This window comes from Ornithodoros turicata, chromosome 10, assembly GCF_037126465.1.
Source record: "Ornithodoros turicata isolate Travis chromosome 10, ASM3712646v1, whole genome shotgun sequence".
Taxonomy (NCBI): Eukaryota; Metazoa; Arthropoda; class Arachnida; order Ixodida; family Argasidae; genus Ornithodoros; species Ornithodoros turicata.
In genome coordinates, this window is record NC_088210.1 from 26,933,203 (window position 1) to 26,950,096 (window position 16,894).

The following is a 16,894-nucleotide window of genomic DNA, read 5'->3' on the forward strand; positions in this document are numbered from 1 at the left end:
ACGACATATACCTGCATAGACTGTGGCTAAATAAGCATATCTCGAAAGCAGGAACAGTAATCACACTCGTCGCTCACATAGTACAGTCAACAAAACACTCCACTGGATAACCAATTGACCAATCCGCCTGTCATTTTTTGTCCACAATGCACTACGCCGACCGATAAGCGTTATCTGCACGTGTCTTGTCTGCTTACACCCTGAGTTCCAGTCTTTGAGAAAGCAAAATCGCCTTTAACAGTCTCTATAGTGCGATGTTCTTTCAAGTTCCTTACCCACCAAAGTGGGCTTTTTTCGCTTACGCATGGATAGTGTCGCTACTGACGTGGTGGGATCACCCATCTGATTCCTTCTACAACACGGAAGTTTTGCTGGAGCAATACGATTTCATTGTTGGTGAGTATTACGCCTTTCTACCACTAGACGTGATTTCCCTTTCGATGCGTAAGATTTCCCTAAAGATTGGTACATAGTGTTACATCAGGAAAGATAGCAACGAACAGCCGGTGTTTTTAGTGTTCTTAGATATTCGGGACGTAGCGCACCCGAGTGAGGTATCGGGAGTTCGGCGTCGCGGTAAAATATTTCCGGGACATCGAAGCGGGCAAAATGTTTTGAAGCATGCTGACAGCTCACGACAATTGACCGTAGTAGTGACACGTATTGCACACCTATGAAGTACTTTAACCATTTCATAATTATTTGCATTCTTTATGCTGTCATCACGGCACCATTAACCCAACCTACCCCTGAGAATCTGCGCTATTGACCACTCTTTAGTGGTCTAAGTGATCTGCAGTAAGCGGCTTCGCACATGTGAAGTCACACTCTTCGTATTAACTCAAATCCAATCCAATCCAGGGTAATGTCACACCCATAAGGATTATAAAGCCTGTTGCTATATTGGACAACTAACAGAAGCTACGGGACAAACTGTAGCATTGCGGAGTGGAGGAGATAGTGCGATAGAAAGAATGACTTAACAACATTCGAATATCTCATGGGACGAACCTTCATATATCCTCACAGTTGGCGGAGGATCAGCAGGAAACGTTGTGGCCAATAGGCTTAGCGCCATACCAGAAGTACAGGTCTTATTGGTTGAGGCTGGAGGCGCCCCAACTGCAGGCACGGAAGTGCCATCTTTCTTTTTTCTCCACAACGGCTACCCTTATGACTGGAACTACAAGACAGTCCCCCAAAAGGATGCATGTCTAGGCCTTGAGGAGAACGTAAGCAGCCATCTTGAGGAAACTGTAGACGAAGTCATAGAACACCACGGCGTTTTCTATAAGTTGTCTGTTTTTCAGAGGAGCAAATGGACACGGGGAAAAGCTCTAGGGGGTACAAGCGTCGTGAACGCCATGGTCTACGTTCGGGGAAATAAACGAGATTACGACCAATGGGCCGAGAACGGTGCTGCTGGATGGTCATACGAAGACGTCCTACCATATTTCAAGAGTATCGAAAAGTTCAACATCCCTGAGTACGCCGCAAATGGTAAGGTATAGCCACCACACATTAAGTCAGACTCAACGGCTACGGCACAAAAGTCTGCAAAAATTTGTCTCACTTCTGCTACTCTGTTCTTGGTGGTAAACAATATGGTAGAAAGTATCTCCCGCAGCAATGACGAGTGTTATTCATTAGATTTCTTTTCTTCGTCGATCCTATTGCATTGCTTTCAACACAGACCCTCGCCTCTCCTTGTAACCACAGCAGATATAGAACTTCAGAGCTTCATCTCCCTCTGCAGGTTATCATGGCAACGAAGGGGAATTATCCATTGGTCACTCGTCTATGCATTCACTCTCGTCCGACGCTTTCTTGGAAGGTTGCCGTCAGCTTGGTTACGAATATGTAGATTACAACGGGCCTTCTCAGACAGGTATCTGCTGCTCTCTGTCAGTTGAGATGTCCACTGAAGAAACACATCGTCTTCCTCTTCGTCACATTCCTCGCAGGCTGTTCTAGAAGTCAGTTCAATCTCCATGATGGAAGGCGAGTGAGTTCAGCAAAGGCGTTTATTCTCCCAGTACTCAAACAGCGTGCTAACCTCCACGTTGCTCTGAATAGTGTCGCTACCAAGGTATATCTTCAATATTCCCAAGCAGTGTTCCGTACGCTGTTAAAGCAGATCTTCACGAGCTAATCAGCATTTACAATAACCATTCTGTCTTCCGCCCATGATGTTGCAGATCCAGTTTGAAAATCAGAGAGCTGTCGGTGTTCATTTTGAGAAGGACGGGATTTCGCACTACATCCGGGCAAGCAGGGAAGTAATTCTGTCAGCAGGTGCAATCGGGTCCCCACAGTTGCTCATGCTGTCGGGAGTCGGCCCTAGAGATCACCTTAGGCAACATAAGGTAATGCTGCAGAGGTATAGGTCGCGACTGAAGTATCGGAAGTGCTCGTTCTGTTGAAGTCCTCGATGCAGCCTGTCACACCTTCCTCCTTTAGTTCTTTTGTTAGAAAGCAAGAAATGTGATGAAAGAAGGAAGTCACTGAAAAGGTTAGCCAGGTGTAGGACTTGGACCCACATCTTCTGGATTACCGATCCTGGGGGCTTAATCGCTTCATCGTCGTTACGGTCGTTACAAGCTAACGAGTGGCGGGAAATTCAAAAAGGCGTGCGGGAAATTTAAAAAGGTGGGCACGTGATAAAACACGTGCACGGCGCTCTTCGCGCGATACGTGAAGGCCGTGGTACACGTCACGTGCAATGTGTCACGTGCCCACCTTTTTGAATTTCCCGCCACTCGTTAGCTTGTAACGACCGTAACGACGATGAAGCGATTAAGCCCCCAGGGCTCTTACCGATTGAGCAAAGCTATTACTTTTTTCTTTTCACTCGCACACACATTCACACGACGTGGCGACGCAAACGCCACCTGTTGAACGTGATGGGAACTAATGTTTTGAGGCTGGAACACATAGAAAGGATGTATGTATGTATTTGTCCTATACATACATCCTTTCTATATGTTCCAGCCTCAGAACATAAGTTCCCATCATGTTCAACAGGTGCCACTTGCGTCGCCCCGTCGTGTGAATGTGTGTGCGAGTGGGAAAACATGTAAGAGAGAAAGTGGAGTGAGTGAGTGCGTGTATGTGTTTGTCCCTTCAAATGACACACCCTTGGAAGTCACTGGAGAAGTGTGTTCACTTAGCTCAATTGGTAAGCGCGCTGAGGACCGGTAATGCAGAAGATATGGGTTCGAGTACTACAGCTGGCTAACCTTTTCGGTGACTTCCTTCTTCCTCTATTGTTCCACCCACAAACGCGTTTTGGAGTAGCCAGTCCTGACTGAGTCGGGACTAACCTCTCCATATTTTTCTTTCATATCCGATCCAATCCAAAGTGCTAACAGACTTTATTTCGCAGATTGAAGTAATTGCAGACCTTCCTGTTGGGCAAAACCTCCAGGACCACATATTCATCGGCGGGATAACGGCTACAATCGAAAAAGAGGCATCCCTGCAGACCCGAACTCTGTCAGCTTTAGTGGACTACCTCTTACACGGAACGGGTATGGAATATGTTGATCCAAAATAAGAGGTCGACCCTAACCCTGAGGAACGATTGCACTTCGCATTAGACGTATTAAGTCGGGCTTTACTTGTTCCAGGTCCTATGTCGGTGCCGGCTGGGATCGAGGCAGTTGCGTTTATGAGCACTCCTTTCGTTAACGAGAGCCTCGATTTTCCTGACGTCGAGCTTATTTACGTTGGAGGGTCTTACGCAAGCGAAGAATCGGAAACATTCTTGCGAGACTTGGGATATAAAAAGGAAGTAAGTGCAGGGGAGTTTGAGGTGGTCGCTAAGCAACCTTTGCAGCAAAGAAACGTCGTAAGATTGTGCTCTCCCCGTTCAGATTGTAGTTAATGAACGGTTCAAAGCACTGAGCTACAACAGTCTGTGTGTTACGTTGGATTTGCCTGTGTTCGTATAGCGTTTGTTGCCAACACGAGTTCCTGACGTGATGTGATGTGATAAAGAAAAAAATGATAAAGAATGTGTGTAAATGAATGTGACAAAGAAACACGAGTTCGTACTAACTAGCCAAACAATAGGTAACGAAGCGTATTTTGAACAGAATGTTGCGCTCGTTGCGCTCTAAATGTTACACGTATTTTTGCAACAAACAATCTGGTGGTGGAACTAGTAAAAAAAAATTGCATTCCAATACGAGTTTACTTTTATTTATTTTTTCAGGTGTACGACAAGTATTTACTACCACATAGAGGAAAGCCCGCGTTTGAAATTCAACCGGTCTTGAATAGACTAAAATCAATAGGACACATTACATTGAAGTCTGACAACCCACATGATCATCCGCTCCTTGATCCGAAATATTTCTCACACCCCGAAGATATCAAGGTGGCGGTCGAAGGTAAGCATAGACAAAGCGTGCCACAAAACGTTTCTTCTTGTCGCAATGTGTTGTGCGTGTAACATTCGACTGCGACGTTTCTAGCCGCAAAGCTGGCGTTAAAGGTGATTGACAGCAAAGCCATGAAGGCTCTGGGGGCAAAGCGGTGGAACATTGCATTGCCCGGATGTGAAGACAAAGTCCTTTGGAGTGACGAGTACTTGGAGTGCCTTGCGCGCCATCTGACCCACACAACGTGGCATTTCTGTTGCACTTGTGCCATGGGAGCGAATGACAGTGCCGTCGTCGATCCCAGGTTGAGGTACGTTATAAAGAAAAGAGGATTGTGCCACCAGCACTTGAAGTGCTACTCTGGACAGAAAAATCTCGCTGAAAGACTTAGCGATATTACGCGCCTCCATAAATTTTCGAACGAACCCGAAAAAAACATCATACTTTCGGATTCTCCAAGAGTGGGAGACGTCATCGAGAGCTCTGGCAGCGCCACCTAGATAGAGAAGGCCCGCTTACGTCATTCACGTCAGTCGTTACGTCACTTCGGTCAAGCGACCAGTCTCTGTCTCTCGGTGGTGCTGGCTCTAGCGTGTGCCTCCTACCGACAGCTCGCGTCTCCGCCCTCCGCTCCACGTTAGAAGACTGCCAGGAGCTGCGGTGAGGAGACGAAAATCGACTTTCGAGGAGCAACGTTGTCAGACGCGTGGGTAAATTTGTCACCCGATGACGTCACCCTTGGCAAAACTAGATATTAATTTTATGATACCTCCACGACATACAGGGAAACAATGGCTTGAGACACGTAGATTGTCATGACATTACAGCTCAGTATGGTTCTGAAGAAACGAGACTTAGTCCTTAGTGGCACTAGCTTAGAGTTAGAGTTAGAAAACAAAAATGTGGAGATGGTGGCTCCTACAAACCACAGGCGCCGGCTACTCGAAAACAGTTGAAAAAAAAAAAAGGACGTCTAAAAAGTTAGAGGCGCTGCACTGTCCACAAGGAAGCTCATTAAAGCAGCTGTCGCATGCTGTCTAAGATGCCTCGGCCATTCTCCGAGGAGCGTCACTAAGTCTAGAGGACGGTGGTACAGTCTTTCCAAGACGGCTCTAAGATCATTACGTTGGACACTGTATCTGGAGCAGTTAATTAATGTGTGTTTAGCGTTCTCCACATCAGCACACGTAAGGCGGTTGGGCGAGTTTACATTTCCCATCTTTAAGAATAGGGCACGGTTGAAAGGGACGTCTAGCCGAAGGCGGTGCACTAGCTTCTTAAACTGGTCCGTAGCCCTTTTCTGAGTTGAGTCCTGGTAAAGCTTTTGCGTCCAAATGCCTTCCACTACTGGTTCCTTTCCCTTGTGCCCATCTGGAATTCTCTTGTAAGTCAATGAGATGTGATGTTCCCGTGACGCTCGCTACATTGGAAGTTTGCGCATTATACGTATTATAATGCAAACGTTTTGCAGGGTTCGAGGAGGAATACGCAACCTACGTGTAATTGATGCCTCCATCATGCCCTACATAGTCAGTGCGAATCTGAACGCACCAGCGCACATGATAGGAGCCAAAGGCGCCGACATGATTCTTGAAGACCATGGCTTTCCTGCTGCTATCAAGTAGTGCCAATTCCACATGTTAACGCCGTACCTCATCATAACTTATTTCCAGATATCTGTCATTTGTATGGAAGAAGTTGTTAATAAATGCACGTCCAATTCTACTAAAAGCGACGGAAGCACCAAAACGGACTCGTGCGGGTCGAGATTTTTTCGACGTTGCCGACCGTGTCACAACCTACCAGCCCGCGTGGCTTAGTGGCTAAGGTGACCACTTTCCACACCGAGACCGGTAGGGCATCCTGGTTCGAATCCCGGGTCCTGTGAAATGGAGTAGAAGCCCAGCTCTTCATTGGCTAACCTCGCCTCCAACAGCCGTAAGAAACCAACAACCGCCTGTCTGTGTGTTCTTCCTGGGTTTTCGTCGGACGCTTTAAGGCAAGTGTCTGCGCAATCTCTGTGAAGTCGGCCCTAGCCGTACTACCCCTCCATTGAGCAGCGGTGGTGGTGGTGGTGGTAATGCTGAAAGAGCTCGCCGCTGTCGGCCTCACAAAGGTGGGTAACGTTGCGACTAACGCACTTGGGGAATGTGCGTCCTGGGCCGACGTCTAGGAGAAGTGTTCCAACATATGTCTGACAGCGCCTGGGGAAAACCCAGGAAAAACCCAGAAAGCACAGCCGCCACCGGGATTCGATCTCGGGCACCTTCCAGTCTCATTCCCCGAGCAGCATACTCTGGAATAACACGCCTCCATCGTCCAACCAACATGTCACTACTGTGAGCATAAATTTTTTATAAGGTGTGTTCACAGTCATCGAAATTATTATTGTTGTACTGTGGCGCCACTCCCATAGGTAAACGCGTGTCGTGTGTCCGTCACGTCGTGACGCACGCACGACTGTCTGTCCTCACAGACCTCTCAAACCACGGGCAGAATGCACTGTCCTCTGTAGGACCGCCAGCCTGCAAGAATCTGGTGTCGGAGGCGCTCCCCTTCTTTGGATCCAGGACTTCCTCAGTGACCGCTTCTTGTTTGTTCGGACTAGTGAGGGGGACACTGACCCCCACCCTGTTAGCCGCGGCGTTAATCAAGGAGGTGTTCTCCTCCCCTCCTTGTCGCGTAGCCCGCCGGATGCGGCCTCTCTGTTTCACCCAGTAAGACTGCGGCCATGGCGTGCACTTGTCGATCATTCAAGAGCTTCCCGCTCATCACTAAACGCTCACCTCTGCCACCTGTCCAGTACTGCAAGTATCTGGCCGTGGTGCTCGACCGTGAACTTTCCTGGTCTCGTCACATTAAGGCTTTAACCACCAATATCAACAGCTACGTTGCTCTTACTTCGTTGCCTCTCTGGTTCGCGATGAGGCCGGTCCTGCTCTGACCTCCGCCGTGTCCACCAATCCCTCGTGTTCGTTTATATCCGGTACAGCCTTCCCATCTTGCATGGCCTCAGCCGAAGCAGAAATCGAGACCTCTTCTCTAGCCAAGCCAGGAGCCTCCGCGTCTGCTTGGTGTACCTTCGACCACAGAGACATACTCTATCCTAGCCGAGGCACACGAACCTGCGGTCGACGTCCTGCGGGACGGCGAAACCCTTCGTGTATAGCGAAATATACACGAAATATACACTTCGTGTATAGCTTCGCGAAATAGCAAGCATGTCAACGACGGATTATACAAAACATCTAAATACTCGAACTAGTTGTAAACACATGCTCTACGTGCAGCCAAGGAGCTTCGGCTACTTTTATTCCCTTCGCCCGCATACGTACTTTTATAGTCAAGAGGCGTACGACACACTACTTCTGTATACCACGGTGATTCGAAAATATCGCTGAAAGCAACGCTATCATACTCCGGCGCTCCAAGAGCAGAAGAACACACCGCTGATAGGAATAACCTTTGCCTCTCTATCGCATTCTCTTCTCGAAAGCGTTCCTTCCATAAAGGGCATTGTTCTAGCTCCGTTCTTGTGTGAACAATAATCGATTCTACAGGAAAATTCCAATGATTTTTCAACTTCCCGAAGCCCCCAAATGGGCTCTGTTCGCTTTTGCATATATGTTGTCTTTACTCTGTGGATGGACGCCTCCGTCAAGTTCTTACTTCAACACGGACAACCTACATGACGCTTACGATTTTATTGTTGGTAAGTACTTGCACTTTTATCCTAGCTTTTTCTGTCTAATCACGGAACAAAACTTATATGATGCGTTTCAACCCTTCTCAACAACTATGTGACTGTAGCTACTTAGTCGTATAGGCCTTCTGGTTAGTAATCAACTTAACAGAATTAAGTGCTCCACTTCAGCAACGATGCGAGCAGGACAGGTTGTGTTCGAAGCGCCCTGAAATCTACAATTACCTCCGTCGCTTATCATGATGTATGCGGCTCTAGCACCTGAATGGAAATATATACCTGAATTGCACGTTTGGCATAATGGACGAGCTCTAATAGGACACTGCAGATGGGTAGAAATCCAGCAAACCGGTAGAGATGTAGGAAGGGAGTTGCCTCAGGTCAGAAGCCGCCGATATTTCGAACTGTTCTTCTAATAGGACAGTGTTCTATCATCATTCCTTTCTCATCCGCTCCGCAAGAGCAATGTGTGTGTGTGTGTGTGTGTGTGTGTGTGTGTGTGTGTGTGTGTGTGTGTGTGTGTGTGTGTGTGTGTGTGTGTGCGCGCGCGCGCAAGCATGCATCCATGTATGTTTGTATGTATGCGTGTATGAATGTATGCAAGCATCCATGTATGTATGTATGAGTGTGTGTGCGAGTGTGTGCGTGTGCGTGCGTGCGTGTGTGTACGCCGTGTGTCGTTATATTTCTCTCCGTTCATCCTCACACATGTCACGCATGCCTTTTCGTGACTTCCTTCGAACATGATTTCATTACGAAGAACTCCACGTGGTCGAGTTCAACGCTTGCATTTTCACAGTGGGTGGAGGATCAGCCGGCAGCATCGTCGCTAACAGGCTCAGCGCAAATCCAGACTTCAAAGTCTTGCTCATTGAAGCTGGTGGAGCACCGAGCGCAGGCACTGAAATTCCATCGTATTTCGGCCTACACAACGACTGTCCATTCGAGTGGCAGTTCAAAACAGTACCGCAGAAGAACGCCTGCCTCGCCCTCGAAGGACAGGTAAATTTTTTTTGCCTCCCCGTGTACGGAGAAGTTTCCACGAGCAATTTGCTGTGCTTCACAGAGGAGCAAATGGACAAGAGGAAAGGTGCTGGGAGGGACGAGCGTCATCAACAGCATGATGTACGTTCGAGGAAATAGAAGGGACTACGACCAGTGGGCTGAGAACGGGGCGACGGGATGGTCTTACGAGGAGGTTCTGCCTTATTTTAAGAGTATAGAGACATTCCAAATTCCCGATTACGCCACTAACGGTAAGGGCTGATTTCTTCCGGCATATACGCTTTGCCAACAAGCTTCTCGCCATCACAGGTTACCACGGCGACAGAGGCGAGCTGCCCATTACATACTCAGCAATGCATTCTTTGTCGAGCGACGCCTTTCTAAAAGGGTGCAGTGAGTTAGGGTACAGTTACGTGGATTACAACGGCCCTTCACAGACAGGTAAAGTATACACAGACTTAATGTGCACGCTAAGGGGGAAAAAAGAGTAAGTTGGGGAAGCAATTACGGGTTTTAGTCCCCTGTATTGCAATTACTCCCATTTCAGTACCCTGACCCCGAAATTTACGTCCCAGCGTTGTGAATGGTCCCAGAACTTCGCATAAACTTCCGTGCATTTAGTCCCAAAAGGGAGTAACGGTTGGGGCGATGCATATAGTCCCCAAAAGGACTAAAATTACGCTCTCACTTCTTTCTATTTCCTTTTCTTTTCTGAGAGTGTGGTGACACTTCTATATGCCCAGATACAGATGAAGAGCTTTATCATGAATAACACTCGCAAAGTTGACGTTCTTGGTTGTCGAACTTGCAGTACAGTCTTAAAAAAGGGTATACTTTAACTCCGTTTCCTTGCCACATATATCACTCCCTTTTCGAGAGTAAAATTACTCTCAAAAAGGAGTCTCCTCGCCTCCTTCAGGCAGTGAAGATATCCTTTAACTCCTTACTGCAATGTAATTGTACACTCAAAAGGGAGCGATATACAGACAGGGGCGTACTCCCCAAAAAGGAGTTCCTGTACACTTTTCATTCTTCTTTCCAGTTTCTCTTTTTCTTTTTTTTTCTTTTTTAATAGTCTATATTCCAAGATCGGAGGCGCTTCTTTCATACCCTGCGTCCTGATTTCTCTGCAGGACATTCTCGAGTGCAATTTAACATACAAAATGGTCTGCGGGTCAACGCAGCGAAAGCCTTCATTCAGCCAATAATTAAAGAGCGTCCCAACCTGCATATCGTTTTAGATGGCGTGGCGACAAAGGTAAGGCTACCAGTTATGTATGCTTGAAATGGGGGGTGTTCAGGAAACTCTGTAACCATATTCAGACTGCTTGCACTTAAATGCTACACGCATTATTTCGACATAGACCCCCGGTGATGGACGTGGCGCACTTAAACGTGCCCCCAGTTACCTCAGCAATGTCACGGGACAATTCAACGGCTGTTGATAACCTTATCTAATGTGTTATGTATATACTCTCCAATTTACAGATCGAGTTTAAAGATAAGCATGCCGTCGGTGTGCACTTTGAGAAAAATGGGGCAAAGCATTACGTCCGTGCAGAGAAGGAAGTGATCCTGTCAGCAGGATCCATTGGATCACCTCACTTGCTGATGCTGTCGGGTGTGGGTCCCAAGGAGCATCTTCAAGAACACAAGGTATCATAGCGTAAAACAGCCGTGCTTGCTCCTTCCATCGTATACCACGATAACGATCATCTTGATTATTGATCTTTAGATCAAAGTGGTAGCGGACCTTCCCGTTGGCCAAAACCTTCAAGACCACATTTTTGTCGGCGGTATAGCTGGCACTATGGAAGAGGGCGCAACCCTTCCACCACGCTCCTTGTCTTCCTTCTTGAGTTACCTCTTGCACGGCAATGGTATCCATGAAATATGTCCTCACGCTGCTGTTTACTATAGTTACAAATTAGTGAATCATATACCGCGTTGTACTGTCAGGTCCGATGGCGATACCGGGAGGAATTGAGGCCCTCGCCTTCATGAGCACTTCATTCGTGAATGCGAGCCTTGATTTCCCGGACGTCGAACTTATCTACATCGCAAGTTCCCTCGCCAGCTCTAGCTCCGAGTCTTACCTAAGGGACATGGGCCTGAAGCAAGAGGTGAGCTTCTCCCACATCGGCACGCATCAATAACGGTACAGTTCCGGTCAACCTTAATAATAACACTGAAAAAAAAATGTAGTCTCGTTCCCGAACGGGATTACAGCGACCCTTGAGGCCATGAGGAAATCTTAATTGAACAAAATTATTCTGTTAGTTTAACGCAAGGATTTTGTTCACTTAATTAACATTCCCCAAGTGCCCTATGGGTGGCTGTTATCGCGCTGGGAAATGAGACCGAATTTTTTTTTTCAGTGTTATTATTAAGGTTGACCGGAGCTGTACATGCATGCAGGTCATACATGCGTGCCATGTTATTTAAGTGGGTAAACCCACTATTTGTCTTCTAGATCCTTTCGACAATCAGCTTTCTTTTTCTTTTTATTCTTTTTTTTTTTTCAGGTGTTTAACAAATACTTCTTGCCTAAGAGAGGGGAAACAAGTTTCTATATCGGCACTCTCTTAAACCGACTGAAGTCCACTGGTGAAATTCGGCTAAACAGCACGGACCCTCATGATCATCCACTCCTCGATCCCAAGTACTACTCTCACCCAGAAGATATACAGGTCGCTGTCGAATGTAAGAATATGATATGACAGCGAACGATGATCCTATTTTTCCTTATTCGAATATTTCTATCTATAATCATCACTGTTCCCGGCGTCCAGCTTGAGGGTTTAACCCTTCCAGGCCTACGATTTTCATCTGCACACACATATGAGAACGATCTGATATGAGACGGTTGTTCGCCACATTTTTACCAAATTTTGTATACCGCTCCCTGAGTCTGGGGAGCTATATGAACACAGGACAGACACAAACAGACGAGACGAGACGGGTCTCATTCGGTTTTTTGTTTCTTTTGTTCATAGTTCACGCCCAAGGACACGTTACTAACACCTAGCCTACACCAGCTTGCTTGCCCATATTCTTCTTTTTTTCTTCTTTCTTCTTTCTTTCTTTTTTTTTTTTTTTTTTTTGTGAACACGTTCAGTAGCTTCCACTGGCACAATGTCAAGACACAGCGTATATGGAGCAGTACGCTCAGCTCAGAAATAGTATTGATAATATTAACAAGCGACACTGGCGCCCATGTGGAGGCTACACAAGACGTCCCTAATGTGTGTTTCTATTTATTGTTATTATTATTATTATTATTATTATTATTATTATTATTATTCTCTTTAAATCATGGACTGTCGTTCTCTGACATGCGCCTTGCATTTCCCTATTTGCGTATACACATAATGACACATGCACAGAAGAACAAAAAACATAATTTCTCTAAGACGTGTTTTTTTCCCCTTCTCGAAAGGTATGTAATAATTCTTCAGATCAGGGTTCTCCTTCTCCGAGAACCAGACATCAACGCAACCCAGACACAAGCGACGTGACATTTTTGCAAATACGTAGAACAGGCTTTCGCGGATCACCCACACAGAAGATAATGACGACGGACTGTTGTGCGCCCAACCAATGCTGACCTCCGCCCTGTTGCTGTCCAGAGGAGATTTGAGATGGTTGTACCAACAGTTCGCTGAAGAGGCTAGTCGTCATCGTATTTATCAGCAATGCGCACGCTCGTCTTGTTTTTTGTGGATGTATTACGTCTTCATTTGAGTGCATTTAGTGTCGTCCGCCAACTGGTGTCAGTGAACTCTTCGCAGATGCCTTGAGATGGATTATAAACAGTCCGCGTCGTACTTGCAGCCGCGAAGAAAGCGTTGGCAGTAATGGACACGAAAGCTATGAAGTCAGTGGGAACAAAGAGATGGAATATTCCTCTTCCTGGATGCGAGGACAAAGAACTTTGGAGCGACGCGTACCTGGACTGTCTCGCTCGACATCTGACATTCACTTCTTGGCATTTCTGTTGTACGTGTGCAATGGGGGAAGATAAGAGCTCTGTTGTAGACCCTAGACTGAGGTGAGTGCTACCTGCTGAGATCCTACGACCCCACGGCTCTCGGATTATGCAATATCGAACTTTCATCTTTCTACAGCGCCTTTAATTTTTGTATGTGCTCTATGTGCACAGATCCTTTAAGTCTAGGCTCTTCGTTCTTGCACCTATTTAATTTAATTTGAGTTAAGTTAATTTAATTTAAATTAATTTAACGCCTACTTCTTGCTTTGCTTACCGGCAGTGTGTTACCGTTTATGCAAGAAGGTGCGCTCCCAGATCAGAAATCAAAATCAGCACGAAGACTAACAGCATAATTTTCTCCGAAAACATTCGAGGAGCACTACCTTATAGTGATTAATATGAGCTAAAACGGGAGTGAGTCGATGATAGCTTGTTCCTTTGTCCTTCTTTTCCAGAGTCCGTGGAGGCTTGAAAAACTTGCGGGTCATCGATGCATCTATAATGCCCTTTATAGTAACGGGAAACCTCAATGCTCCTGCCCACATGATCGGTGCAAAGGGGGCAGCTATGATACTTGAAGACCATGGGTTCTCGCATAAAAAGTTTGAAGTTTGATGCTTCTAGGTGTTCGATACAAGATATGGAGTTTCGCAAGGTCAATAAAGTGCAATCCAGTGCGGGCACTGACTGTGCTTACGAACTTTCACCCTGGTCCTATACTGCTGTCTTCTTCCTTGGTGAGGTGACGAATTCAATTTCTTCCCTTTTATTTTATTTTATTTTTTCTTTCGTTCAAACTCGAACTCAATCAACTTCTTCCTTCCTATACTTCTTTGTTCTTATTTTTTCTCCTCATTTATTATGTTCTCCTATTTTCTTATGGCGAATTCAGGCAGTCAACCCGCATCGACTTTTTTTCGCTCCTTGCTTCGAAACCCGGTCCGCAGAAGCCTCATTACCAAAAAAAGAAAGAAAGAAAAAGAAAACTAAAGAATTGCGCTTGTGTCATAGATACGTGTGTAGTGCTCCAACACGTGCGTGATATCTCTCTTGAAATGGCTCTGCTGCTCACCTATTGTACGAGTATTTGCTTTTCTGTATCACTGCCAGATAGACGGAATCGATAAACACACTCGAAACAGTTCGCCAAAATAGAGAAGAAAATCCATACGCGCCTTAGCTTACGCAATTTACTTCAGTGGGCATCAGATAGTGCGCTTTGTGTCTGGCGCCTGCAAATAGCTTTCTTCCCTTCTTTTTTTCTTTTCTGTATTGCTGTCAACTTGTGGCTCGATTTTCGCCGACATTTAGCTGCCAATGAGGATTTGTCTCACGCGGGGTCTCAGGTACATGAAGGAAGCCCATTGTTCACCGGTCAAAATTTTCTCAGAATTCTCCGTCGGCTTCATGGTTGCGACTGAAATGGGTCACGTGCGAAATCTCACATGAATGGTCAGCTAATATGCGAACGATTTGTTATAGTCAATTTACATCGAGTTATTAATTATATTAAATCATATTACAGCTGTGCTAATTGCAGTAATTTAATTAATTTAACCCTAGACGAAACTGTGACGCCAAAACGTTACGTACAATATATTAATGTTAACCGCATGAGCAATCGGAGAGACGTGAGTTCTACGTAAAACAAAAACTTAATTCGCTTCGTTTGGAATAGAAAAGTTCGGAACTGGCACATATCAATTTCGAAAATTCAGTTTGAAACAGCGAATTGCGGCGAACAACGAAGAACCCAAAACTTTTTAAGATAGCATCCTTGTCCTCAATCACAGTAGCTGAGCATATTGTTGACTGACACGCACACATCCCACATCATCATCACCATCCATTCACCTATCTTGTTGTTGTTGTTGTTGTTGTTGACCGACACACGGACCCAGCCGTGAATATTTACCCCAAGACTGGGACTAAGAAAAGGCACAAGGAGTGGGATTCGAAGTGAAGCAGTGCTGCGTTTGTCCTTGTATATGTTTCATTGCCTCAACCGCTGCAACGCTCATTAGGCCCAGTTGCGGACCCAAGGCGCTGGCAAATTTGCAGAAGTGATACGACGTTGTTCGTCCGGTGGACGCACACATACTGCATTGCATGTTGAGCAGCATGTTGCACATTAATGTCTTCCAAGTAGGAGGAGCCCGCCACGTGCACAACCACATTGATGATTTACGACACAACTAACAAGCAGCATCCCCGCTTACAGAGCGTTTCCAGAGCGTTTATCTCAAACATTGCAGACTTGCATCTACAGCTTTGCCACTTGTTCGGACAGCGTATTTAAGCATCCACAAAATAGTTTCGCCTGTCTGCTGGGGTGGGGGTGGGGGTGGGGGGGTGGGGGTGAGTGGTTTCCCTGGTTTTCCGAAGACTTTCCAGACGAATGTCGGCGCAGTTCCCCCTAAAGTCGGCCCAGGACGCATGCTGAACCCCATCTCCCCCACTACTTCCTGCAGTCCTCTCGCAACATGTCCACGTCTCTACGCTGCTCATAGCCACAGTTGCTTCGCGGCGCTAGCACGGAGCCATGAAGCAAGATGTTTGCTGGGGTGACGAACCGGTCTCATCTATAGACGACCTGCACCACTACGTCATTGATTACGTAACGTCTCCGCGCAAAGCATGCTGGTGGGCACCCATCAACCTTAGCAGCGTTTTCGGCCAATAAGACGACGTGATTTTCCCGCTTCCTGCCCACCACAGCAAAATATAGCCTCGAACCGGTCTTCCCGTTACGTCGCATGTTTGTAAACAGAGGGTCGTCTATAGCTCTGTCCTGTTTCGAAATATCTATGAATAGATTGCTCCAACCCTCATACCCCGGATGTCACGAAGTATACAGGGTGTGTGCAGAAAAACATGACCCGCATTTAGGCACATAGCTTTTTGCCTACCTAACTAACGAACTTCCGGTGGCGCACGATGGCGCATTTATGCGTGCGAAATCTGTAGAAAAATTGTGGAAGCCATACCCAGCTTAAAAAATAAACGGAACAACGAAAACGTCGGCTTCCGTGCATCAGAATAGGGCAACATGGTGGGCAACAGGGTGTATGTGAAAGGGCAACATGGTGCACGTAGGAGAGTTGTGTTCAAGTACCGCTAGGGGAGCTATCGGTGCATAAATCGAAACGATGTCCCACATGGATGCTCATCGGCTGTGCCCCTAGCGGTGCCTGCACATAACTCTCATGAGACCAAAATACACTACCATGCAGTGTCATGACCGCCCTATTCTAATGCATAAGAGCCCATGTTTTCGCGCTTTGTTTATTTTTTTACATTGAGTATGGCTTCCAGGATTTTTTTGTAGCTTTCGCACGCATAAATACGCCGTCGTGCGCCACCGGAAGTTCCTCGGCTAAGTAGACAACGAGTTACATGTAAAAATGCGGGTCATGTTTTTCTGCACACACCCTGTATATCCCGCCAGGAGGACTAATTCGCTAGATGTGATTCGCTGTCGCCTTTACTGCTCATTTGGTGTAACGGCTTGCAACATCTCCCAGGATGCCGTCCTTCCCGCGGATGCCGTGCCGTCGGTGTGGTTACTTGGGAAACCCGGGGCACATCCTTCTCCATTGTCCCGCGCGACTACCAACCTTTCAAGACCACACTTGCTGTGCCGTCCAGCAGAGCTCTCGACCTCTCGCTATGAGAAAATTGTTGGTCCATGCTCAGATCCAGCCCACTAACGCTCTACCATAGAAGCATAACCTTCCTGGACAAGGTAAGACTTCGGTCCTCACTGTGAGGTCTTCACTCGCACTATAACTTCACCAAATTACGGTCAGC

General features: G+C 46.6%; 1 protein-coding gene across 1 annotated transcript; it reads left to right on the top strand.

The window, feature by feature from the left end:
* The first annotated feature begins 187 nt into the window (after window positions 1-187).
* LOC135369776 (uncharacterized) lies at window positions 188-13,790 on the top strand. The gene is made up of 23 exons (XM_064603294.1): window positions 188-396; window positions 1,030-1,232; window positions 1,311-1,500; window positions 1,757-1,888; window positions 1,965-2,089; window positions 2,199-2,366; window positions 3,386-3,530; window positions 3,630-3,793; window positions 4,217-4,394; window positions 4,479-4,695; window positions 5,857-6,006; window positions 6,901-7,018; window positions 7,911-8,097; window positions 8,888-9,090; window positions 9,155-9,344; window positions 9,403-9,534; window positions 10,227-10,351; window positions 10,582-10,749; window positions 10,829-10,973; window positions 11,053-11,216; window positions 11,619-11,796; window positions 12,928-13,144; window positions 13,540-13,790. The coding sequence occupies exons 1-23, from the start codon at window positions 255-257 to the stop codon at window positions 13,697-13,699; spliced, it is 3,801 nt and encodes a 1,266-aa protein (XP_064459364.1). The 5' UTR covers window positions 188-254; the 3' UTR covers window positions 13,700-13,790.
* Window positions 13,791-16,894: the final 3,104 nt, after the last annotated feature.